Source organism: Spermophilus citellus (assembly GCF_964194105.1).
Source record: "Spermophilus citellus genome assembly, chromosome: 9".
Classification (NCBI taxonomy): domain Eukaryota; kingdom Metazoa; phylum Chordata; class Mammalia; order Rodentia; family Sciuridae; genus Spermophilus; species Spermophilus citellus.
Window position 1 is genome coordinate 102,974,546 of NC_138191.1, and position 23,010 is coordinate 102,997,555.

The 23,010-nt window shown below is 48.0% G+C and overlaps 2 protein-coding genes across 2 annotated transcripts; one reads left to right on the forward strand and one right to left on the reverse strand.

Moving 5' to 3' along the window:
- Nucleotides 1–1,974: 1,974 nt before the first annotated feature.
- FOXD2 (forkhead box D2) lies at nucleotides 1,975–4,884 on the reverse strand. Its single transcript, XM_081307976.1, has one exon. It carries the CDS (start codon nucleotides 4,634–4,636, stop codon nucleotides 3,155–3,157), a length of 1,482 nt encoding a protein of 493 aa, XP_081164102.1. The 5' UTR covers nucleotides 4,637–4,884; the 3' UTR covers nucleotides 1,975–3,154.
- LOC308655549 (uncharacterized protein) lies at nucleotides 4,635–22,494 on the forward strand (the record flags this gene model as incomplete). Its single annotated transcript, XM_081305620.1, has 3 exons — nucleotides 4,635–4,712; nucleotides 4,811–5,442; nucleotides 21,733–22,494. The coding sequence occupies 3 exons, from the start codon at nucleotides 4,635–4,637 to the stop codon at nucleotides 22,052–22,054; spliced, it is 1,032 nt and encodes a 343-aa protein (XP_081161746.1). The 3' UTR covers nucleotides 22,055–22,494.
- Between the last annotated feature and the right edge of the window lie 516 nt (nucleotides 22,495–23,010).

The following is a 23,010-nucleotide window of genomic DNA, read 5'->3' on the forward strand; positions in this document are numbered from 1 at the left end:
TCCTTAGATTCCTGTATTTCTGCCTTTTCCTGACAGGAACCTTCTACACACAGAGACATCAAGCAATAGCCTAAAAAAAAAAAAAAAAAAAAAAAGATTCCCCCCCCCACTACCTCTCCCCCACTCTCTTACACACATATGCTGGAGTGTATACACACACACACACACACACACACTTGACAAAGACACATCAAAAATCTGCTGCTTCTCCTATAAACAGCACTTACAGAAGTGTTTCATCTATCTATCCACCATCAGATATGAATTCTGCCTGACTTAATTTCTCTTTTCAAGAAAGGAAAAAACCAACTGAGAAGTCTTTTACTTAAAACCCCCCAAATTAATATCTGGGCGTGACCTTTTCATGATCAATGAGATCACATAGCTGCAAAGGGCTTTATTGAGAGCAAACACACTGGGTGGGCATGCATGCTGCATGCACACACATACAGTCACATGTACCCTTCCTCAAGTAAAAAGAAATGAAAACAAACTCAGAGCAGTGGAAGTCAACAAAGCAGCCAGAGACCATTATCCCAGTATTAGCAGACATTTCCCAGTTTTTACCATTGAAACTAGCTTACTTTGCCTGTATCATTTGATAAAATGGTAGAAAGGTGGCCCACTGTATCCAACTCCCCCTACCACCACCACTACTCCCTTAGACTCTCAGCAAGATGGAGAGAGGGGTTCTGCCTCACCTCTGGCAGAGAACTTGCATTTATCACATATACCTACAGACTTGTCTCTCCTCCCTTGTGAAGAGGATGAGAGACTTAGGAATCCCAACAACCCTTCCAAAACTCTGATATTCTCCCCAGTCTTATCCTGATTCACACCTTATTCTGATTCTATAGCAGCCTCTGCCCTCTAATATCTTCTTCCTTCCTACTATTGCCAGTTGCTGGGATCCTAGCTGAAGAAGCCTTCATACTTCTCTCTGCCCACACCCTCAAGTTCTCTGCATCTGGGTCTCTGACCCTGTTTCTTCCTTTTCAGTCACTTGTCTCCTAACCCTTGCCCTCAAAATTGTGTGTGTGTGTGTGTGTGTGTGTGTGTGTGTGTTTTATGAAGGTTGAACTGTCTCTTCGTGTATTTCCATATTTCTTCTCTCCTATGATCTCAGTGGAACACACAGAGAAAAAAGCGCAACAACTATCTCTGCTTCTTCCAAAGCATCACCTCACCCAACGCATTTGCACATCTGACTACAGGTAGTACCAAACACATGTAAAGAGCTGAGGGCTCGGTAAGCTGTGGGAGACTCCAATCAGACCAATGGATTTGCACTCAGGTAGTAGCTTCCAGCTATGAGCGTGGTTCAAGGGACCAGGAGTTTTGCCCTAGTAGACAGACCCCATTAACTCTCCTTTATCTCACAGTACACCTCTAGCCCTCTCAGGTGGGAAGAGAGTGAAGTTTCAGTCTCTAATTCATACCTCCCATTCTGTTACCTATGTCAGGAGGGGCCAATTCCTAAAGGCCCTACAATGGCCAAAGAGAAACCTCTCTCCTCTCAGAGAGTGCAACCCAGAGACAAATGTTCTCAGACAACACACACCCAGAGACAAATGTTCACGGACAAATGTAGAAATAAAAATACATATATTCTGAAAAATAATATACACACACACACACACACACACAAACCCAAACACAAAACAATCCAAGCTCCATAAAAGCCCCTGCACACATCTATACAGAGGCACACAGAATGTGCATCAAGAGACTTATTTGTATCCTCAGTGGATTCAATGTTCAAGAGCACTTAGCACCCAGATCTACCCAGGCTATGCTAAAACTAAACAAGAAGGAGGTAAGACTCCTCAGGTGCATTTGAAACAGAATCCCTGTACCCAATTCCATGGTGAAAACCTTCCTAGTACCAGAGTGAAAATGAAAGTGCTGGAGGGGTCACTGGCTTCCCAGAGACCTGGCCCCATTAGCAGCTGAAGGCCAACGTTACAGTGCCCCCAGTATCTGATAAGCCCAAACCCTCCTCTGCCTGCCTGGCCCTTCCTCACTCCCCCTCTGCTGGGGAACTTGGGGTCTTCTAGGTGAGCCCCCAACAAGGACAAGGGAGTGCAGGCAAGCAGACGGAGCTGGTGACTGCTGAAGTTCGCATATATTTATTCAATTGACACCAGTGGGAAGGGAGGAAAGAGACAGATTTTTCTTTTCTTCCACACAAACCGTCAGACAATTTCACAGAGTCTTCCCTAAGAAGAGGTTTCTAAATCAATGCACACCAGTGGACAGAGAACAGAGAGCAGCCTGCTGTACAGATATTTACACATAATTACAGGACCCCCTGACACAGCTCGGTGCCCTTGCCCACCCCACCCCCACCTTTCCAGTCCCTGACCCAGACCCTCCTCTCCCACCCGACCTCATTGCCTTTAACTACAATAAATACCCCAGGGCCTGGGGCTGAGCTGGAGGCTGAGAGGGTTGCTGGCCCTGGATGGCTGGCCCCAGCCGGCTAGGGGAAAGGGAAGAAGTTCCTTGAAAAGCACCCAAACATGAAAGAGAAAGGATTTTCCTCATGGAGTGGGATCTGGGGTTTCTGCAAAGATTGTGGAGATCCGCTGCTTCACCTCTCGGCTTCGCCTGTGTAGATACTGCGCTAGGCTTCAGAGGGAACGAACTTCCTTGGAGAGCAGGGGAAAAAAAACTTTGAATTTTTCTTTTAAGCACAAGCGGATAATAGATGTTGTTAAATTATAATATTGGACAAGCAGGGTCGCAAAGTTGAGGAAGGAAGAAAGGGAGACCTCTCAGCGCCCTTGGTGCTTCTGGTGGGATCCGCAGGGCCTGGACAGGCACGTCTCCGGGAAGGCATTCTTCCGGGGTTGCGGAGCGGACTCAGGCAGGGAAAAACCGAAGGTTCCCCACTCCCTCGTTTGCTGCTCAAACAGGAATGGGATCTTGGCTTGGGACCACTTAGCTTAAACCCAGGCCTCGCCCTGAGCGATGGAGCCCGCTTCGTCCCAACTCTCGGCGAGATTCTGAGCGTGGAACCTGAAGTGCCAAGTCACGCGCGCCGGCCCAGGTTGGAGACTCTTCATAAATAGACTCCCTGAGTTCCGCTGGGACCGCAGGAGCTCCCGGGAGAAGCTGTGTGCGGGCCTAACTGACCCTGAGCCCGCTGTGGTCAGAAGTGGCAGCCACTGAGGCCGGCGACTTTGCCGGCAAACGGCGGCCCTGTAGACAGGAGCGCGTCCCCAGGGTGCGAGAGGCGGATGTGACCGGCCACCGGAGCCAGGGCCGGGGCAGTCAGCATGGCCAAGACCTGGGCTTGACCCCCAGGTCCCGCAGCTGCCGTGAACGGCGATCCCGGGGACCCCTCGCCGCTGCCTGGGGGTGCTCCCCCGCCACCACCATGGCCCATGATGTGGTCTATAGAGAAGGAAGGCCTCTGCCCAGGGCCTGCGCCCCCGCCGCCCGCACCACCTCCCGCGTCAGTCTTGAGGCCCTGGCGCAGGAGTGCGGTGGACAGACCGGCCGCTGTGCCAGCTGCGGGAGGGCTCAGGGACGCGGGGTAGAAAGCTTTGGCGCAGCTCAACTCCGCGCCTAGGAAGGCGGGCAGGCCGGAGGGGCCCGGGCCCGACCCTGGGGCAGGCGCAGGGGCCGGAGCCGAGGCTGCGCCAGCGAACACCGAGGCCGTCGGAGGTCCGGGTGGAGGTGCAGCGGCGCGGCCTGGGGGAACCGACAGCTGGCAAGGCGCTGCTGCGGCAGCGGCGGCGAAAGCGAAGGCGTGCGGGTGTGGATGCGGGTGCGGGGCCGGCCCTGGTGGGGGTGCGCCATAGGCCGGGAGTGCCAGCCCGTAGCCATAGCCGTAGGCGCCGTAAGCGGCGAAGCCGGGCAGGAAGGCGCCGGGATCCCCGGCCGCTGCAGCCCCGCCACGCAACAGCAGCTCTGGGTGAGGGTGCGGGTGTGGATGTGGTGGCGGTAACGGCTGCCGCTTGAAGCGCTTGCGGCGCCGCAGGAAGCTGCCGTTGTCGAACATGTCGGCCGACTCCGGGTCAAGCGTCCAATAGTTGCCCTTGCCCGGGTTGCCCGGTTCGCGGGGGATCTTGACGAAGCAGTCGTTGAGCGAGAGGTTGTGGCGGATGCTGTTCTGCCAGGCGGGGAACTTCTCCCGGTAGTAGGGGAAGCGGCCGCTGATGAACTCGCAGATCTCGCTCAGCGTCAGGCGCTTCTTGGGGCTCTGCAGGATGGCCATGGTGATGAGCGCGATGTATGAGTAGGGTGGCTTTACCAAAGGGCTCCGCGTCGCCGCGCCCCCCGACGGTGGTCCGGGCCCCGGCCCCGCCGCGCCCCGGGCCGCGGCCGCGCCTGGCCCTGGGCTTCCCGCTGAGGCCGCCGCCCCCCGGGGCGCTAGAGCGCGAGGCTCGCCGTCAGAGCTGCCACCCGACTCCTCCTCGTCTTCTGCTACGTCTGCCTCGGCTTCCTCCGGAGGAGGCTCGTGGCCGTGAGGGAGCACGTCCCGAGGGGCGCGGGGCCCGGAGCGGGCTGGGAGCTCCCCCCCACCGCTCCCGCCGCCCACCACGTCTATGTCTGCGTCGGCCTCGGACAGTGCGGCCGGGGAGCTCTCGGAGGACATGATCTCGCAGCAGCAGCTGCCCAGGGTCATGGTGCCGCCGCCACCGCCGCCGCGATCTCGGGCTCCGCTCCGGCCGCGGCTCCGGCTCGGCCGCGCTGCCTCTGGGGCGAGTGTGTTTTGCACGCGGGCGGGGAGGGGGCGGACTGAAGCGGACAGGGAGGGGTGTCCCCCAGCTTCGCAGCGCCCCCTGGTGGCCTAACTTAGCCGGTCTCATCCTGCAGGGCGCACCCAACTGGCCGCTCCCTCTGCTGCCCCGGGAGCCGGAACCGGGACCTACACCCACCGCGCAGGCGGAAGGAGCTGAGCCACCCCTCACCTTGGCGGGCGTCCGTCCCTACTCCCCCAGGGGTAGAAGTCGGGGTTCTCCTAAGCCGCTGCCTAAGGCGGAAGAGCCCCGGGCTTGGGGCGGAGCTCTCTGGGTGGGGCGGGGCGGGAGGGGACCCGCGGAGTGCCTTCACACAGGGGCCCGGCGGGAACAAACCGCCGCCCCGGCGGGAGCTGAGTTCGCGTGGCTGGAGGCGGGTCCTCCCCTTCCCACAGTTCCCGCAAGTCCTCGGCTCCCGGGAACCTCGGCCTTCAGGGCGCTCAGTTCTTGGAAGTCAAGGCGGGCTCCAGCCAGAGCTGGTAGAAGTGGTGGCAGCCCCCGCCCATCATCTCCCCAAAGCAGCGCCCGGAGCCACCAGGGCCGAAGCGCCGTTGGATCGCGAGCGGGAGCCTGAGACGTCCAGACCAGCGGAGCCTTGCAGGGCCCGCCGGAGCCCAAGCGGCTTCCGGCCCAAGGGGGTGAGTGATCTCGAGGAGGAAACCGGGCGTTCGCATCCTCGCGCCTCCGAGAGGTGAGAAATTCTGTCTGCTCCCCTTTCCTTCTCCTTCCCTTCAAGGCCTTCGCGGGGGGAGACCCAGGGAGTGCGCCGCCTGTTCGTGATCCCTCCCTAAAATTTCTCTGCTGTGGCCGTATTCCTGGGGCTCCGACGGTCTGTGACTCCGGGTTTGCCTGTACTATGACTGCTTTCGGTCTCAGCTTCCGTTTGTTAGTCTCTGTGTCCCTCTTCCTCCGTCAATCTCTCACCGTTTCCTATGGAAGCTGCGTTTGTCTGAATGTCTGTGGGTCTGGAAATCCCTCTCAGCTCCCCTCTCCCTTACCCGCAATCACACTGAGGGCTACCTCCCCACTGCCCCTATGACCACTGGACAGGTAGCAGGGCCCCCTTGGAGACCTCCCTCAGCGAATCCTGACCTCATCCCCGGCACGTGTTGCCTTTCTCTCTAGGGATCTGGTGCACCTAAGGTTGGTTTAGCAGCTTTTTCAGCTATCTGGATTCCTGCCTATCCCATTAGGCCTCTTTCTCGACTTTCTCCAGGATTCTGAATAAAGTCCGCTCCAGCTCCGATTGGGCTCATTTCAACCTCTGGGCAATAGAAGGGGAATGGGCACCGGACGTGGGCAAGAGCTGACCGCTGCCCTCACAGCGCCGCACAGTGGCCAAAGGTTGAGCATTGGCGGCCTGAGTCCAGCTGCTAGCCGCTATTAAAAGGCGGTGTGACCCTTTTTGGGTAATTTCCTCTTCCGAGCCTAAATTTCCTGGTCTGCATAGCAGACCTTAGAATGAGGCTGCTGGGGGCTCCAGTTGTGGCTTCACTACTTAGCAGCTGTCACTTACAAAAGTTTCTTAAACTATTTAATTGTCTCCTCCTCTGTAAAAATTAAATTAAAAATACCTACTTCATGACTGGTATGTAAAAGTAACCATATTCCGGACTGTTTATGGGGAGGGTACTGAAAGCATGTTACAGAATCATGGGACCCTGTTCTTTGGGAGATAAAGGAGTTAGGGGTAATGTAGTCTCTCACATGGATCCCTAGCCCTGGCCCATCCCCAGACTGCTTATTGGTACCATCTCCAGTCACTGTGCTGAATTCAGTCCTCTGTAGCTAAGGTAGGAGCAGGGTGTGAGGGATTTTGCAGTCTAGTGGGCTGGTTCTTAGGAGGGTGAACGAATTATCTCCTATTAAACAGCAGCATCCAATGACTGGAAGGGTTTAGTGTAAACCCAACTCCCTCACTCCACAGATGGGGCTACAGAGGTCCAGAGAAGGGTGAGAGGATTTGCCCAGGCTTCCGCAATAAGATAGAGCAGGACTGGTTTGCAATCCCTATCATGGAACCCTCACAGTAGAGTTTTTGAGCTTCCTGAGCTAAGAGCAGAAGACAGTGGGAGACAGAGCTGCTTATATCCGGTGAGAACAAGTCATCTGGGACCTCTGACCAAAGAGATGCACTTGTTGTGCTGGGTCTACATAAACAGAACATTCTTGGAGAAAGAAGAGGTCCAATCCTCAAGTCAGGGAAGTAAGTTGGACAAGGACTAGTGGCCCCAGAATTTGAATTTCCTGGGTGGTCCAGCTCTACAAACAAGCAAACAAAAGGAGTTTTGAAGAGACATTTCTTAACATAAGCCTAGATAAATTCACATAGCTAGGGTTGCTAGATTTAGCAGATTTATTTTATCTGGCAACCCTGCACATACTTCAAACTTGCTCTCTACTACACGGAGATTGATATCTCTCTCTCTCCCTCCCCCCCCCCAGTGCACTCCCCCCATCCCTCTTCCAGGACCCTACCCACAGATACTCCACACCATCAGCCACACACTAACTCCAACAAGCTCAGCTCTGCTAATGTCTAAATAAATGGATAAAAAAAGAAACCCCACAGCATGACATCATCCTATTCCATTTCACCTTCTGAGTGTCTTCATTTCAAAAATTGGAAATCAGAATAGCTTCTTGCCTTGCCAGGACTCTCCTCATTCCCTAGGCTGTCAAGTTTCAGGGTAGAACTGGTTGAGGCATTTGCTGCCCACATCCCCTGATTCTAATGCTTCAAATAAGATGCTACCAGCCAGAATCATGGGACCCTGTTCTTTGGGAGATAAAGGGGTTAGGAGTAATGTAGTCTCTCTGCCTCTGCTGGGCTCTGCTGCACACCCACTTTGAAAAAGGGAGTATAAAAACCCCAGCCTTTGTTCTGTAGGATGGGGCACAACCTTAAGGAATCATCCAGACTCTTCACACACACTTTTACAGTAGTGGAAACTGAGGCCCAGGATAATATGTTATTTGTCAGGCTTTTGAGGGACCCTAAGTTGGGATGGACCCAGATGAATAGACTGCCAGCCCAGAACTCATGGATTTATCCAAACAACTGCTTCCCTGCAAGAGTACTGCTCTTGCTTGGGGAGGAGGTTTCTGGTAGCTTCATATCCCTTCGAACTGGGCCAATTTGTTTAAAACAATGCCTAGAGTAGGTGCACGGAGGTCAGGGAGAAGGGCCACTCAGAGGGCAACCCAGGGATTCAGGATTCGTTTTGTTTTCTTCCCTTCTCAGTGGTCCCTGCCTTTTCTGCCTGTGCATTTAGCCTCTTCCACATCTGGCAGTGTATCTCAGCCTTGTTTGAGTTGGTTGTGCCCTCGCAAAAACCCGAACACCTTCACCTTCACCTACGGGTACCTAAGGCAGCCCACAGGCTCCACAATTATTGGTGACAATGTGTAGGTGGGTGGTTGGGTCCGTTTTCATCCTCCTTCTTCATCTACCACACTGCCTATCCTCCTTCCTTGAGCAATCCAGAAAGTTAAGAGAAAGCTTTCTGGGGAGAGGGTATGCTTGTTCAGGGTTCTGAACAAGCATACCCTCTCCCCAGAGGAGAAGTCGTTGCCTGTTTATTGCAAAGTATGTGTTACTTTCAATGGCTCCCAGGCCATCTGTCCCTTCCCTTCATACGGGTTTTGCAAACTAGCCATTCTCCTCCGATCAGGGAAAGTCAAGCCTTCCAGCGATTACAAGAATAGAATTAAGTTGCACTGCTGGAGGAGTTTGTCCAGAGACTCAGGCTGAACTATGGCAGGCGGCTCTGGGTGAGAGCTTGCATACCACCCACCTGCCTGGGGCCTGCTCCTCTGCACCGTGGGAAGGCCCATGGAGGCCTCAGTTGTACTCAGCATGACACCCACACAGTTCTCCAAAGCCTCAGGGAAAGCAGGGAGGCGGAGGCTAGCCCCTTCCCAGCTCCCTACAGGGTTGCAGCTCTGGAAGAAGGCATTGTTTGGCCACAGCTGGTCTCCCAATCCCTTTCTCCATCTGGATCTAAACCTGCTCTGAAAAGTTTGGCTCCCTTGGCTCTGGTTGGAGACTAGACACTCCCGATCATGTGACCCACAGGGGTGGAACTCAGGCATTGGGGTGTCCCCCCCAGCCCATCTGCTCACCCCCAGGCACCTCTGTAGCCCCGCAACTCAGCATGACAAAGTTCAGAGAGTACGAATTTCTGAATTTCTGTCTTCCTCTCCTTCCATTACTTCTGGCCACTGTCTGTACCCTGCTAGCCCCATCTGGACTACATGGTTGGGGGCTTGCTCTAGCAACCTGTGGCCCCAGTGCTGTGAGGCTAAACTCCCATTTGTGGGAAGAGGGTTGCCAGCTCAGGAGGGGTTGAAAATAGTGCTGTTCCTGTACTGTGGTGAGCACCCGCTCAGTAGATTCTCAGAGTTAGTGGAGAGCACCATGGTTTCACATGCTGCAGAGCAGAGTTTTGATGGGCCAAGTGAATGGGGGACCTTCCAAGTTTGTTGGAGTGGGAGCTCCAGTTCCTAGAATGCTCTGATAGGTTCCTAGGTCCCTGGATTCAGGTGTCAGTCCTGTATGTATGCCTTCTCTTAGGAAGATGGTGGATCTGTGGCTGAGTATGCCCCTAAATGAGGGTCCCCTATTGATCTCATGCTCTGTGTCTGCAGGGCCAGAGTGATCCAGGACCTCCCTGGAAGGTTGAGCATCCACCAAAGTGCAAGGCAGTGAGACCTGGTCCAAGAATGCAAGCCCACTTCAAACCAGCAGCAGGACCCTTGCAGGGAAGGAGGGTGTGCCAAGATGCTGGTCTGAGAAGGGATCTATGTTTAGGAGAGGTAGAAAGAAGTTCATAAAAGGATGGCGCTACGTGACAGCCAAGAAATCTGGCACCTGGCCTTCTTCCCACCAAATTACAGGCTACCTGCCAGTGGCACTTCAGAACTGATGCTCTTGGGAGGGTCCTGAATGGGGGCAGGGCAAGAGGGAGGGTGCCTAGCCATAAGGACCTGGTTCCTCTGAGTGGCACCATCACATTTAACCTTTCAGAATCCCAGAATGACTGGTAAGACCGTACTTCCCTGCATAGGAGGGAAGATACAGTCCCCGTGTCCCGTGGGGTAAATGCAGAGCCACATCACCCTGGCAGAATTTGAGCCTAGATGGGGTGGTGCACCAGCCAGAGCCGCTGCCTAGCTAGTGGTGGATTCCTGGGGAACAGCGACCTCTGGAGGAACCTTGCATCCACACAAAGTCAGGAACTTCATAAGATTTGAAACCAAAGCACCACTTTGCCAGCTCACCTCCATCCATCCCTTTAGCAAAGTCACCCTGAGATTCAATCTTTGGACTCCACTCATTTCTCATTTGTTTCCTTTTCCAGTTTGTACCCAGGCTTCAAATTCCTGCTCAAATTCTGCCTCCTTTTTTGAAAGAAACCTCTATAACCCAGCCTGTCCCCACCTCTTCGTGCTCTGAGCTCCTCAAAAAATCGAATGCCTGTACCCTCCACGCAGGCTTGCTCAGCACTGTGTAGCCCACCTGCTTCCTGCCTTGCCATTCTCAAAAGACACCGTTAATCCACTCCACCCACCCCTTGGTAGCAAGCTGGGTATGCTGTTTTCTCTTTCCCCACACATACTAGTAAATAAAGATTGAAGTCATTTGTCCCAAAATTGGACTGAAGCTTTTTCAAAGTTCATTTCTCAGAGAGGGAAATGGAGATACAGAGAAAAAGGGGACTTGTCTAAGGCCACAAATTGGTAGTAGAGGTGCAAATTGGTAGTAGAGGTGGAAGTGGAACCCCAATATCCAGTTTCCCAGCCCAGAGTTCTCTCCATCTCTACTAGATGGAGAGCTAGCAATGTGGAGGAGGACTCCTTTGGACTGAGGAGGACTGGATGGGGGAGTTTGGTCATAGGAGGCGGGGAGTGAAAGGGGGAGTTTGGAGGAGGGGTCACTGCTCCAGGAGTAGGTAGTGAAGAAAGCAGGAAGCACAGTTGTGCTGGGAGGTCAGACCTTTCCTTCCCTCAACCCCTGACCAGATTAAGCTATATTGAAGGGCTCCAGTTTTCAGAGGTTGGCTGAGTGTCTTATATAAGCAGGTAGGTGGGGACCTGAGCTAGGAACAGTCTCAACTCAGGCAAATACCACCCTTCCCCATCAAACACTGAGCCTTGCCCAAGGGAGGGAGAGGCTGAGATCTCTTCTAATATACATCCAGAGAGCATGGCTGAGACCTCAGATCAATAGGAGGAGGCTTTCTGGTACAGAAATGGGGAGGGTACTTTGCAGATAACTTACCTGAGGACCCAGAGATACCTGCCCAGAAGCCTGAATCATTTGCAGGACTGCTTCACTTTTGGGGACAGTGCTTGTCTGCACAGTGTACCTGGCAGCCTGGTCCTGCTCACTTATCCAGCTTTACCTCCATCCCCTGCAATCCACTCACACCTGATTTGATGTTATGTATTCACTTTTGGCCTCATTCCTCTTAATCCTTCTTGGGACTTTTCAAATGTCAAGCTTTAGTAGCCACTTTCCCTGACAATACCAGACTATGAGAGGCTCCCACCCTGGGCTCCCAGAGTGCTGTTTAAGAGTGACTGTTGTCAGGAAGTGACTTCTAGTCCATCCCTTGCTATGGATTGTGAACTCTTCGAAAACAAGGATTATATTGTGTTCATCCTCATCCTTCCTTTGCTATAAAATGTGGATAATAATTGTACCTACTTCATTGAATTTTTGTGAGGATTAAGTGAGATAGTATATATAAACCGCTTAGCCCAGTGCCTGAAACTCTAAAAGAGCTCATTAAGTGTTTTGCACCATCACTATTAATCACTGTACCTCCTGCCAGGCACAAAGCCTGACACGTAGTAAGAGCTTAATTGGTGTTAGGTATGTGGGCACTTGAATGAAAGAAAGAGTGAGTGAATGGTGTGACTTATCCCTTTCTCAGGGAGCAAATTTGGACATGTCAATAGAGGTATATGTTCTCTGAGAACAGAGGTGGTTTCTCCCTCATCCCTGAGAGGAGGCGAACACGTCTCTAGTTTCAGAACTAGAACCCCTGATCCCATATCAGCGGCTAAGCAAGATTGGTAGTTATGGCTTTTTCACATCTGCGCAGGCATTTCAGGACGACAGTTCAATGATCTCAGAGACCCAGGGTCGTCTTCTCCTGTGGCTCTGTTCTTTGTGAAAGCCAACTCAACTAGCAAAAATTCAACAGAGGGAAACAGCATAGAGAAAGACAGTGCACACATGTGGGTGTGTTATGAGGGAATTAAAACCTAGGGGTGCTCTACCACTGAGCTATATCCCCAGACCTTTTGATTTTTTATTTTTAGACGGAGTCTCACCAAGTTGCCCAGGCCAGCCTTGAACTTGTTATCATCCTTCCTCGACCTCCCAAGTAGCTGATATTACAGGCAGGAACCACTATTGCCAGCTGAAACAGAGCCTTAAAAACAGTCTTTGATTCCCTGGATTCAGCTCTGACTGAAACTAGAACCCTTGTCCATGACAGTCCCTAACCCCGCCAGTCCTTGAGTTTCTCTCTGTGTTCTTTGCCTCACTTTCTGTCTTTTAAAATGGTTATAACAGGGTCTGGAGCTATATATAGCTCAGTGGCAGAGCGCTTGCCTAGCATGCATGAGGCACTGGGTTCGATCCTTAGCACCACATAAAAATAAATAAAATAAAGTTATGCTGTCCATCTACAACTGAAATAAAATAAAATGGTTATGATGAATCAAACCATCTACCAGACTGAACCCTGTCGAAATCTCTCAGGAGCCCCCCATTGCCTGTAATACAAAAGTCACTCTCCTTTGTGTAATGAGTTAAATGGATATACAGATTTGGGGTGTCCCAAATCTCCGTGTTGAAAGAAACCTTTCCTGCAGCACTCCATGTGATCCAATGGGGCTGTCCAGTCTGTCTACCTCCCGGCTACCCCAAGAGCAGACAGGCAACCTGGCTGGATTAGCATTGCTAAGGCAGGACCCAGTGATTAGTCTAAGCAGTAATAAGTGGCATAAGCCAGACAAATTACTCTTTCTCCATAATTTGACACATATTGCTGGGACTTGGGGGCATATATAGAGACTATGGGATTCTGGGTTATGTGCAGTTTGAGATCTGGGAAGAGGACTTCTCCTTTTGGATTGGAAGACAAGCATGCAGACTCTGCTGCCAGAGCCTATCTTTCCTGCCATGTAGAGAATGCTGTCTGACATGGAAGCCCACACACAGAGAGAAACAGCCTACACCGAGAGATGGAGTCTTAATAACAGTGTTTGAATCCCTAAACCCAGCTCTGCCTGAAACTAGAACCCAGAGACATGAAAGAACTAAGTCTTCCCTTTTGCTAAGCTAAGTCGAGTTGAATTTCACAAATAGCAGAGCCACAGGAGCGGAAGAGCCTGGGTTCCCAAGACCACTGAACTGCCACACCACCCTGAACTGCCTGTAGACTTTATGTGAAAAGGACATAAATGTCAATCTTGTTTAAGCCATTAATGTAGCATGGGAAGAGGGGGGAATCTGTCACTGACAACTAAACCTAACCCTAAATAATACAGGAAGGGATGGCAAAATGTCCTGTAGATATAAAGGAAAGGTCGGGGGTTGTTAGCCTGGATATAAACAGTGGGTACAATCACCATCTCCAAATCCCTACAGGGCTGACCTGAGCCAAAGAAACCAAAGCAAATGAAAGCCAGAAGGCTGTGGTGAGACTTACTTTCTGTGACTCCATGCAAGGAAAACACTCTAACAGGGCTATGCCTCAGAGATGCAATAGGTTACCCTGTTGGTCAGGAGCTCCCCATCTCCAGGAGTGCTTGAGTAGAGGCCAGATCATCACTGAGTAGAAATCTTAGAGGCATCAGGTACAGCAGAAAGAGTTCAGGTCTTAGAGTTGGATTCAAATTGTGCTTTTATCACTTATTAGTCTCAGACAGGAATGTCTCTAAGCCTCTCTCTCTTTGTTTGTAAAGTGTTCAGGTATCTGTTTTGGAGACTAGGACCAAGGAAATTTCTTAGCCCACTCTTGAGACCTAGCAATCTAGCCAGAGCCAACCATGAGTCAGGATGTCTCAGCAAGGCTTCCCATTCTCCCCTCCAACCTTGATATGTCTGGGATGTCTGTTCTATCCTGCTGGGAGACTGTACCTCCCTGTGAGGCCTGAATCAAAAAGTTTGGGCTCTACTCCCAGCCTTGCCTCTCTTTATCTTCCTGCGTGACCTCAGGCATGCCCCATCTCTCCCAAGGCCTCAGTTTCCTTATCAGACAAATGAGAAGAGCATCCCTTCCTACATTTCTGAATGTGAGCAGTTACCATTCACAGCAATAATAGTGATGTTGCTGTAAGGCATTGCCCTTCCCAGTCCCCTTGGAGCTGCCAGAACAGGTGCCTCCTCGTGCCTGGCCTACATCAGCCCCAAATGGCATGACTACTACATGAGCTGACACCACAGCCAACCCAGAGGTTTCTAGGCTACTGAGGGCCTTGTTTCTAGCCATGGAGTTTGGCTCCCTGCTTATCCCATGCATGCCTTCACAGGGGTCTCTCATCTTCCCTTATCCACTTCCTCCATCAAACCTGAGGCCACTCATATTTGAAGGGATCAGAGGCAATGAAATGGGAAATCTAAGGCAGATCTTAGAACATGATCCTGCAGTCAGAAGACAAGAGTCACAACCAGAGTCCAAATGGGGTAAGAGCGGCTTATACCAGAAAGCCTGGAGACCTGAAAGGCGGAGGTCTAAAAGCTGCTTCTCCAGACTGGGGTTGTGACTCAGTGGTAGCATGCTTGCCTAGCATGTGTGAAACACTGAGTTCGATCCCCAGCACCATATAAAAATAAACAAATAAAATAAAAGTATTTTTTTAAAAAGCTGCTTCTCAGCCGAGCACAGTGGTGCACGCCTGTAATCCCAGTGGCACGGGAGGTTGAGATGGGAGGATTGCAAGTTCAAAGGTGGCCTAACCAATTTGGAAAGAAGTATGGAGATTCCTTGGAAAGCTGGGAATGGAACCACCATTTGACCCAGCTATTCCCCTTCTTGGACTATTCCCTAAAGACCTTAAAAGAGCGTACTATAGGGATACTGCTACAACGATGTTCATAGCAGCACAATTCACAATATCTAGACTGTGGAACCAACCTAGATGCCCTTCAATAGATGAATGGATTAAAAAAATGTGACATTTATATAAAATGGAATATTACTCAGCACTAAAAAATGACAAAATCATGGCATTTGCAGGGAAATGGATGGCACTAGAGCAGATTATGCTAAGTGAAGCTAGCCAATCCCTAAAAAACAAATGCCAAATGTCATTTTTGATATACGGAGAGCAACTAAGAACAGAGCAGGGAGGAAGAGCATGAGAAGATGATTACCATTAAACAGGGATGAGAGGGGGGAGGGAAAGGGAGAGAGAAGGGAAATTGCATGGTAAAGGAAGGAGACCCTCATTGTTATACAAAATTACATATAAGAGGAAGTGAGGGGAAAGGGGAAAAAAACAAGAGAGAGAAATGAGTTACAGTCGATGGGGTAGAGAGAAGATGGGGGGAGGGGTGATAGTAGAGGATAGGAAAGGCAGCAGAATACAACAGACACTAGTATGGCAGTATGTAAAAAGGTGGATGTGTAACCGATGTGAATCTGCAATATGTATACGGGAAAAATGGGAGTTCATAATCCGCTTGAATCAAATGTATGAAATATGATATGTCAAGAGCTTTGTAATGTTTTGAACAACTAATAATAAAACAAAATTTTTTTAAAAAGGCGGCCTAGCAACTCAGTGAGACCCTGTCTCTAAATAAAATTTGAAATAGGGCTGGGAAGGTGGATCAGGGGTTGAGCATCCCTGAGTTCAATCCCCTGTAACCCCTCCCCCCACACAAAAAAAATCCAAAATGCTGCTTCTCCACACCTGCCACTGATGCCCAGGGCTGGGGCTAGAAGAAGCCATCACCCTGGACAGCTTGATAGTTAGGAAACAGGTTCCAGGATGGGAAAGGCAAGTACCCAGGCTTCCATGATCAGAAGCCAAAATACCTGATGAGGGGACCTGATGAAGGCCCCTGGAAGGATGGCAGAGGAGTTGGAGAAGATAAAATCTGACCATGGTCACCAAGGGCCCCTTTGAGAAATAAAGGTGGATAGCTATTGAAAGAGTCAGTACACGGGGTGCTTGGTACCTTTACAAGGGCTACATGGAAATCTACTTCTAGAGATTTCTCCTGAAGAAACGCCTGCACACATACGGTATGGAACACACACAGGCTCTCTTTGCAGCACAGTTTGTAATTCTAAGAGGTTAGACATGATGTAAATGCCCTTCAATAAGGGGATGGCTAAGCAAAGAACAGCGCTTCCATAGCATAGATAGTATGCTATGTAAAATGAATAAAGAAGCTCTTTATTGATCTGAAAACAGTCTAAAGTATGTTGTAGAGTGAAAAAAAAATAAGATATGGAGCAATGTAAACATCTATGCTTCTAATTGTTGGGGATTCTTTTTTTTGAAAAATCATTATTTATTTGACAGATAACTTCTGAATTAATATAAAGAAATGACAATAACTTGTATATACATTCATTTAAAATATTTTCATTAAGCACCAAGAGAACAGTTTCTGATCTTTTCACCAAAAACACTTTTATCATTGAAAGACTGCCTCAAATTTAGTTTATTTTTTTGGGGGGGTGCAGCAGGGCAGGGATACCAGGGATTGAACTCAGGGGCATTCAACCACTGAGCCACATCCCCAGCCCTATTTTGTATTTTATTTAGAGACAGGATCTCACTGAGTTGCTTAGCACCTGGCTTTTGCTGAGGCTGGCTTTGAACTTGCAATCCTTTTGCCTCAGCCTCCCGAGCCACTGGGATTACAGGTATGTGCCATTATGCTGGGCATTTATTTGGGTTTTAATCAAGAAACCTAAAGCTGCCAATCAGAGCTTCTAACTGGCATGAGATGACCAGGTTAAAACCCTTATGAGTAAAAGATAACTTTTAAGTTTTGACCTATACATTCCAACCAAGAGGAGATACGCTGGCCTCAGGCTAGTCATCACAGGTCATAGGTCCACAAGCCAAGTATCATCCTCACAGCTCACAAACAAAATGAGTAATACGTATACACAAAGTGAGTACAAAATACGTGTTCCTGTATATTCTAGGGGAGTAATGCCTATTTCTCATGAGCATACAATGCAGCAAGGGGCACACACACAAAAAAAGACACCATTCACTACCCACAAGACAGTGGAAGGAATAAAAGTACTGTGCCCTGGGATGCCCTGGAATGGAGTGGAGGCTTTGTGGACCAGGTGGCATCCAGGCCACACCAGGAACATGAGTGGATATCGAGATGCATGGGGAGGGATATTCAGGGTTGGAAAGGACAAAATGAACCAAGACACAGCCACAGACCCACTGACTATTCAGAGGACAGAGGAGTGTTTGTACTGGCTGAGGAATATAATCTAAGAGTTGCATAAAACAGAAAAGAAAACCTCTTCTGACAGAGGGCAAAATACCTTCCCACAGAGGATCCACATGCTGTCTGTGGAGGTGAAGGAGCTGGGGATCACTCTGCCTGTCACCTCCACTGTTGGGGATTCTTTCTCTGAGGAAAAAATCATGTCATATTTATATTGCTTTATATATATGCAACAAAAATGTCTAGAAGGATGAATAAAAATGAATAATTGATTATCTGTTAGGGCAAATAGGGAACAAGAATGGAAGAGAATTTTCATGGGATACTTTATAAAATTACTTATTTCTTGGTACTAGGGATTAAACACAAGAGTGTTTTACCCCAGCCCTTTTTGCTTTTTGTTTTGAGACAGGGCCTTGCCAAGTTGCTGAGGCTGGCCTTGAAATTGCCACCCTCTTGCCTCAGCCTCCAGTTGGTGGGATGAAAAGTGTACGCCACCACACCTAACATTCATGGAATACTTTTAAAACCAAGTGAATATATTACCTATTCAACAATTAATTAAATGCTTTAAAAGAAACAATTGAATTATTCCAATAAAGACTAAATGCAGAACATACAATAATATAAACCATTGCTATAGACAACACTAAAATAATTGCTATGGGCAACAATAAATACACTTCCCATGGACTCTAACCTGAGAAGATAGTTGGTGGATGTGAGTATTGAAGGCAAGGGATGTGAAAGCCAGATTTACTGGTACCTTAAGTGTCTATCACTGGCTCCTAGGAGGGAAGTAGGCAGGTCTGCTCACTAGGACCCCAGATCTGCCATCCTTCCCTCCTGTTCTGCTCCCTTTCCTCTGTCTTTGGCTGCCTCCCTCTCTTTGTTCCACCTAAACTGCTTTGAAAGTAGTCAGTTTTTTCAGTTGTCAAGGTTGGGCAGAGATTAGGATGAAGGGAGGCAGAGGGATTTTCACAGAAATCAGAATAGCAGCTCCTTCTTTCCTTTCCTTCAACCCAACCCAGAACCAAGCTCCTCTAGGAAGCCTTGCCTTTGTGAGCCCACAAGGCCCTGGTTGCACTCCCCAGCCCCATCAAGTTGTGGAGACAAATGCCCAGGCTGTAGCCTGTGTCCCCTCCAAGAAGGGTTCAGAACCCCTATCTCTAATTCTCTCCCTCAACCACCTACAACCCAAGTCCAGCCTCCAGACAAGTACAGCCCAGGTGAAAGCCCCAGACTGCCCAGTGAGGGAGACAGTTGAGGAAAGAAAACAGGCCCTATCTGGAAACCCACATTCAGGCAGAGTAGAAAAATCCTTACTGATGATTACAAAGACCACCCCCACCCAGACATAGAGATCAGAACACATTCTGTCTTCAGAGGACACTAAGGCTGAGGGCAGGGCAGAGGCTCAAACTGGAGAGTGACCAGGTGAACTACAGTTCCCTCATCTTATGAAGCACTCTACACACTATATTTGTCATATCCACCAATATTCTCTGAGCTGGGACAGTATCTGCTGCATCTCTGCACCTGCAATTGGGGAGAACAGGGCCTGGCAGAGTCCAGAAGCTTGGGAGAGTTAGGAATTGCTGCGAGGAACAGAAAAAGGAAAGGACTTGTCTAAATCTTTGGCCTGGGACTAGACCTCAGGTTTTCTGTCCCCAGCCCAGCATCCTTTCCTCAATTTCCCTCTTACAGAGTAGATCAATTCTCTACACCTAGGACACCCATCCACCCCTATTCCAAGACCCCCTGCAATAGGGCAGCTACCAAGGGCTGCCAAGAGGAATGTGGAAGATCTGGGAGGGCTTCTCAGAGGAGGTGTGAACTGCAGCCAATTTTCCTCTTCCATGCCAAACAACTAGGTTTCCCACTAGAGCAAGTGCCTTTCAGCCATCAGAACTTCCCCTCCCCACCAGCCCCAGAGAGCATCCAAGTGGATCCTGGCTTCATTCCAATGATTTCCTACTCAAGTCTGGTACGTATGAGGTGGCCAATAGGTGGCGCATTTGTCCCCATGAATTGATCAGGGAGAGAAAGGAGGATGGAGTATAGGAAAAGGAGAGGGAGAGAGGCAGCATGGAGCTAGGGAGGGAGTTGAGAACAGGGTGGAGGAAATAGGAAACCAAAGACCTGTCACCTGGCTTGGAAAGATCCCTTTCAAGACAAGGACTGTGGGTGTGCGGGGGAGGATGTTGGGGTAAACTGAGAAAAGTTATTAATGCCTGAGGTTTTTCCATCCAAGTTTCCACCTTCATTCACTTCTCTGAGAAAGGAGAATGACTTTGGATCAGACAGACCTGGAGTCCAGTCCTGAATGTCACTTGGCAGTTTGACTTGGGTAATTCACTTGACTTATGAACTCCAGTTGCATCATTTATAAATGTGATGATCTGCACAGCTTATATAAAGGGGTGATAATAATAATCCTAATAATGTAATTTTTGTATTCTGGGGATAAACAGCACTTGATGGTATACTTTTTATATTGCATTCCTGGATTCAGTTTGCTGGGAAAATTTCCATCTTCTTTCATATGTGATATTAGACTATCTATGGTGGGCTCACCCCTTCTTTACCAGGTTTTGGTAACATAAATAGGTAGATTGACTTAGGATGATTTCCATTTTTGTTTTTTTTCTGTATCAATTTATATAACTAGCAAAACAGATTCTGATAACTTAACAGACAACACAGTCCACCCTAGATGCCCTCCCGTGGAAGCAATGAGAAGAACTGCTCTGACAGTGTTTTCTTTTTCTTCTGTGCTCAGAGGTCTGAAATTAGTTACTCCTTAAATTAGTCAACCCAGACCAGGAGTCCCTAAGCTTTCAGAGTCAGCATGAAGCTGTGGTTAAATGGGAAACTTTGTGGTCTTGCTAAATTAGGATTTCAGTTAATGGTTGACTGTTTCCACATATTTGTATGTCTACTTGTCTCCATCTCCTCCAAGCTACCCTCCTATTCTAGCTGGATACTGCAGTAGCCTTTTAACTGGTCTCCCTACCCCACCCCAGGTCTCTCTAACACCATCTCCATAGCATACTTGGGAGCTATGACATTTCCTCTGAACACAAGGTTGGCTATATCCTAAGGATTTTTTTTTCCAGTGCTAGAGATCAAACCACACACATGCTAGGCAAGTACTCTACTACTAAGCTATATCCTCAGTCCCATTCTTTGGATTTTAATATGTACTGTTCTCACTTTATTGATTTATGAATAATCTCTAATATTAGCTTTCTTCTAACGAAAGTAATTTATTTAAATAAGCATTTTTAAATTTTCATTTGCTTTACTTGAAGTATGATCCAATAATATGTTCTTATACGTGCAGAAAATAGAGAATTTTGAAATGTTTTTTCATTGCAATGGTAATATTAAATACATTAATATTTAAGCATAATTGGGGTCAACAGCCTCCTTAAAAAAGAAACCTGATATTTAGAGTCTTCATTTGCACTTATTATCAAGTGATATGGGGCAATACATGTAGATTTTATAAATAAATGTTGCATTTGGGCCAGGTGATAGAAGGAATAGTTCCAGTTGGTTGAAAAGAAAAAAAAATGGTGGATGAATTTAGTCAAGACATTCCAACCCCAAAAGATCTGCTATAGAGAAATCAATACCACATTTAGGGTGCAAGTGATTTACTTTCAGCAAAACAGTATCTTTTTTTACATTTGATTAATGCTGTGAACTTGAATTTTTATTTTGTTGCTCTGTTTGAATTTAATTGATAATAATGTTTAACAGTTACATGAAAAGTAGAAACTTAAGGAATTTATACCTACACATACTAAGTGACATTATAATAAAATTTAAAGTCAATACTAGAGGTCCACATTTTTTTTTCCTTTAAAGTAGACCCTATTAACCTCCTTTATCCTACCTCTGTCCCCATACTTCCAGGAACTCTCATAGAGTTACTTCACATGGGCTTGAAACAACCCAGTTACTACAATGGAGGGCTCTCCACATTACTCATTATTCTTTCCCAGGTCATTGCCTGCATTCCCAGGTGCCCAGAGGTCTGAAAGATGCCTGAAGGAGCCTTTCTGTTGTCATCATTGTCAGTGTCCCTACCAAAGGTGTCATTTTCCAATATACTTCCATGTGCCAAGGTGATGTTGCCTTCTTTCATGTGCTGGACTCAGAAGGTCCTCAAACAAACTCAGCATCATCTTGGGCCCAAAGGTAGCATCCAATGGTACAATTACCTGAAGTTAGGTCACAGCCCTCTCTCAGGGCTTTTCTTGTCAGCTCTCCTTCTATAAGGAGTTCTCAAAGCACCCCCCCCCTTTATCCTCCTGCCCACTTACCTTAACACTGAGCTACCTTCCCAGCTTCCTTGGAGGAAGTGCAAACTAAGCTGAGAAAATACTTCCCATTCTCCTGTTCCCCAGTCTCCTCCATAAAAGTCTACAGAAACACAGTTTTGACTCAACTATTTCGTTGTCAAAATGCATGCTTTGCTTCTCATGCTAAAACAATTATCTTATTTCAGATGTGCAGTTTCCAAAACAATTTACCTCTGCTGGAACAAGGAAATAAACCAAGAAAAAGGAAGATATGGAATCCAGGAAGCAGAAGATTCAATACAGAACAGAGATGGAGGGAATTCCAGGTCCACATCTGTGCAGCAGACATGGAAAGCTGTCAGTCCAGACTGGAACTGGAGGATGGAGGGATTTGGGAGAGATGTCTCCAGGAAGGCAAAAGCATGCAACCAAAAGGAGTGATGAATTTCATAATAAGTTTGACTCACAAAAAAAAGTGTACCACCGTACTATCAGAAGGTATGGGAAGATTTAGCAGTAAGTATAAAGGAAGCTGAGCAAATAAAAAAATCCCAAGGCATTATTAATTCCCGGAAAAATAAAAAGTTGCATCCCCAAAGAAAGGAGTTGTGATCATGGTCCACTAGTAACTTATCAAAGAATAATATTTATACAGTAGTAATAATGTAAGTACTAAGAACTGACTTAACCAAAAGTTGGTGATATAGGTAGAAATGGGAAGAGAGAGACATTTTAGAGGTAAATGATCATCTATCGTAATAAAAAGTTAAATCATTACTGTTTCAAGAGAGAGGAGTATAAGCATGGAGATATGGAAGTATATTCCATAAGAAACAAATACAAATTGAAAGTAGATGCACAGGGGAAGATGTAGGTTTCCTAAGAGTGGGGGGAAATGCAGGTTTCCTAAGAGTGGGGTAAGACACCACTGTAAGCCTTTGATTATTATTTGACTTGTTAGATTATGGGCTTCTTTAAATTTAATAAAAATTAAAGTTAAGCATTTAAAATGTGTCTTTAGAATAAAATGATTTAAAGGTTTCTATAAGAATGAAGAGGCAAGGATCTATTAAACAATTCTGAAGTTTTCTTTTAGACTATTTTTTCACCCAAAAGGAGAAAGAATGTTGAAATCTCACTAATAGACAAAAAATGGTGACTTTAAAGAAAGAGTTTGGTTAAGTTTTTTTGTTTTTTGTTTTTTTCACATGTGCCAAATGACATATAGCTTTCCAGACTATGAACTCTCTGAGAACATAAAGAGTCTCTTATTTGTATTTCTATTGGCTTCACAAATGGACACAGAGCCTGGCATATAGTCAGCCCTTGATGTTGGTGAATAAAGAAAAATTCAGGAGGCATTTTAAAATAAAAATGTTTCTTGACTTTCCAGTTCGGCAGTTGCCTTTCTAGAATGTCCCTACAGATATTGTCTCCTTGTCCTCTGAGTGGTCAAAGATCCTGGAACTAAGACCATGAAGTGATGACAATA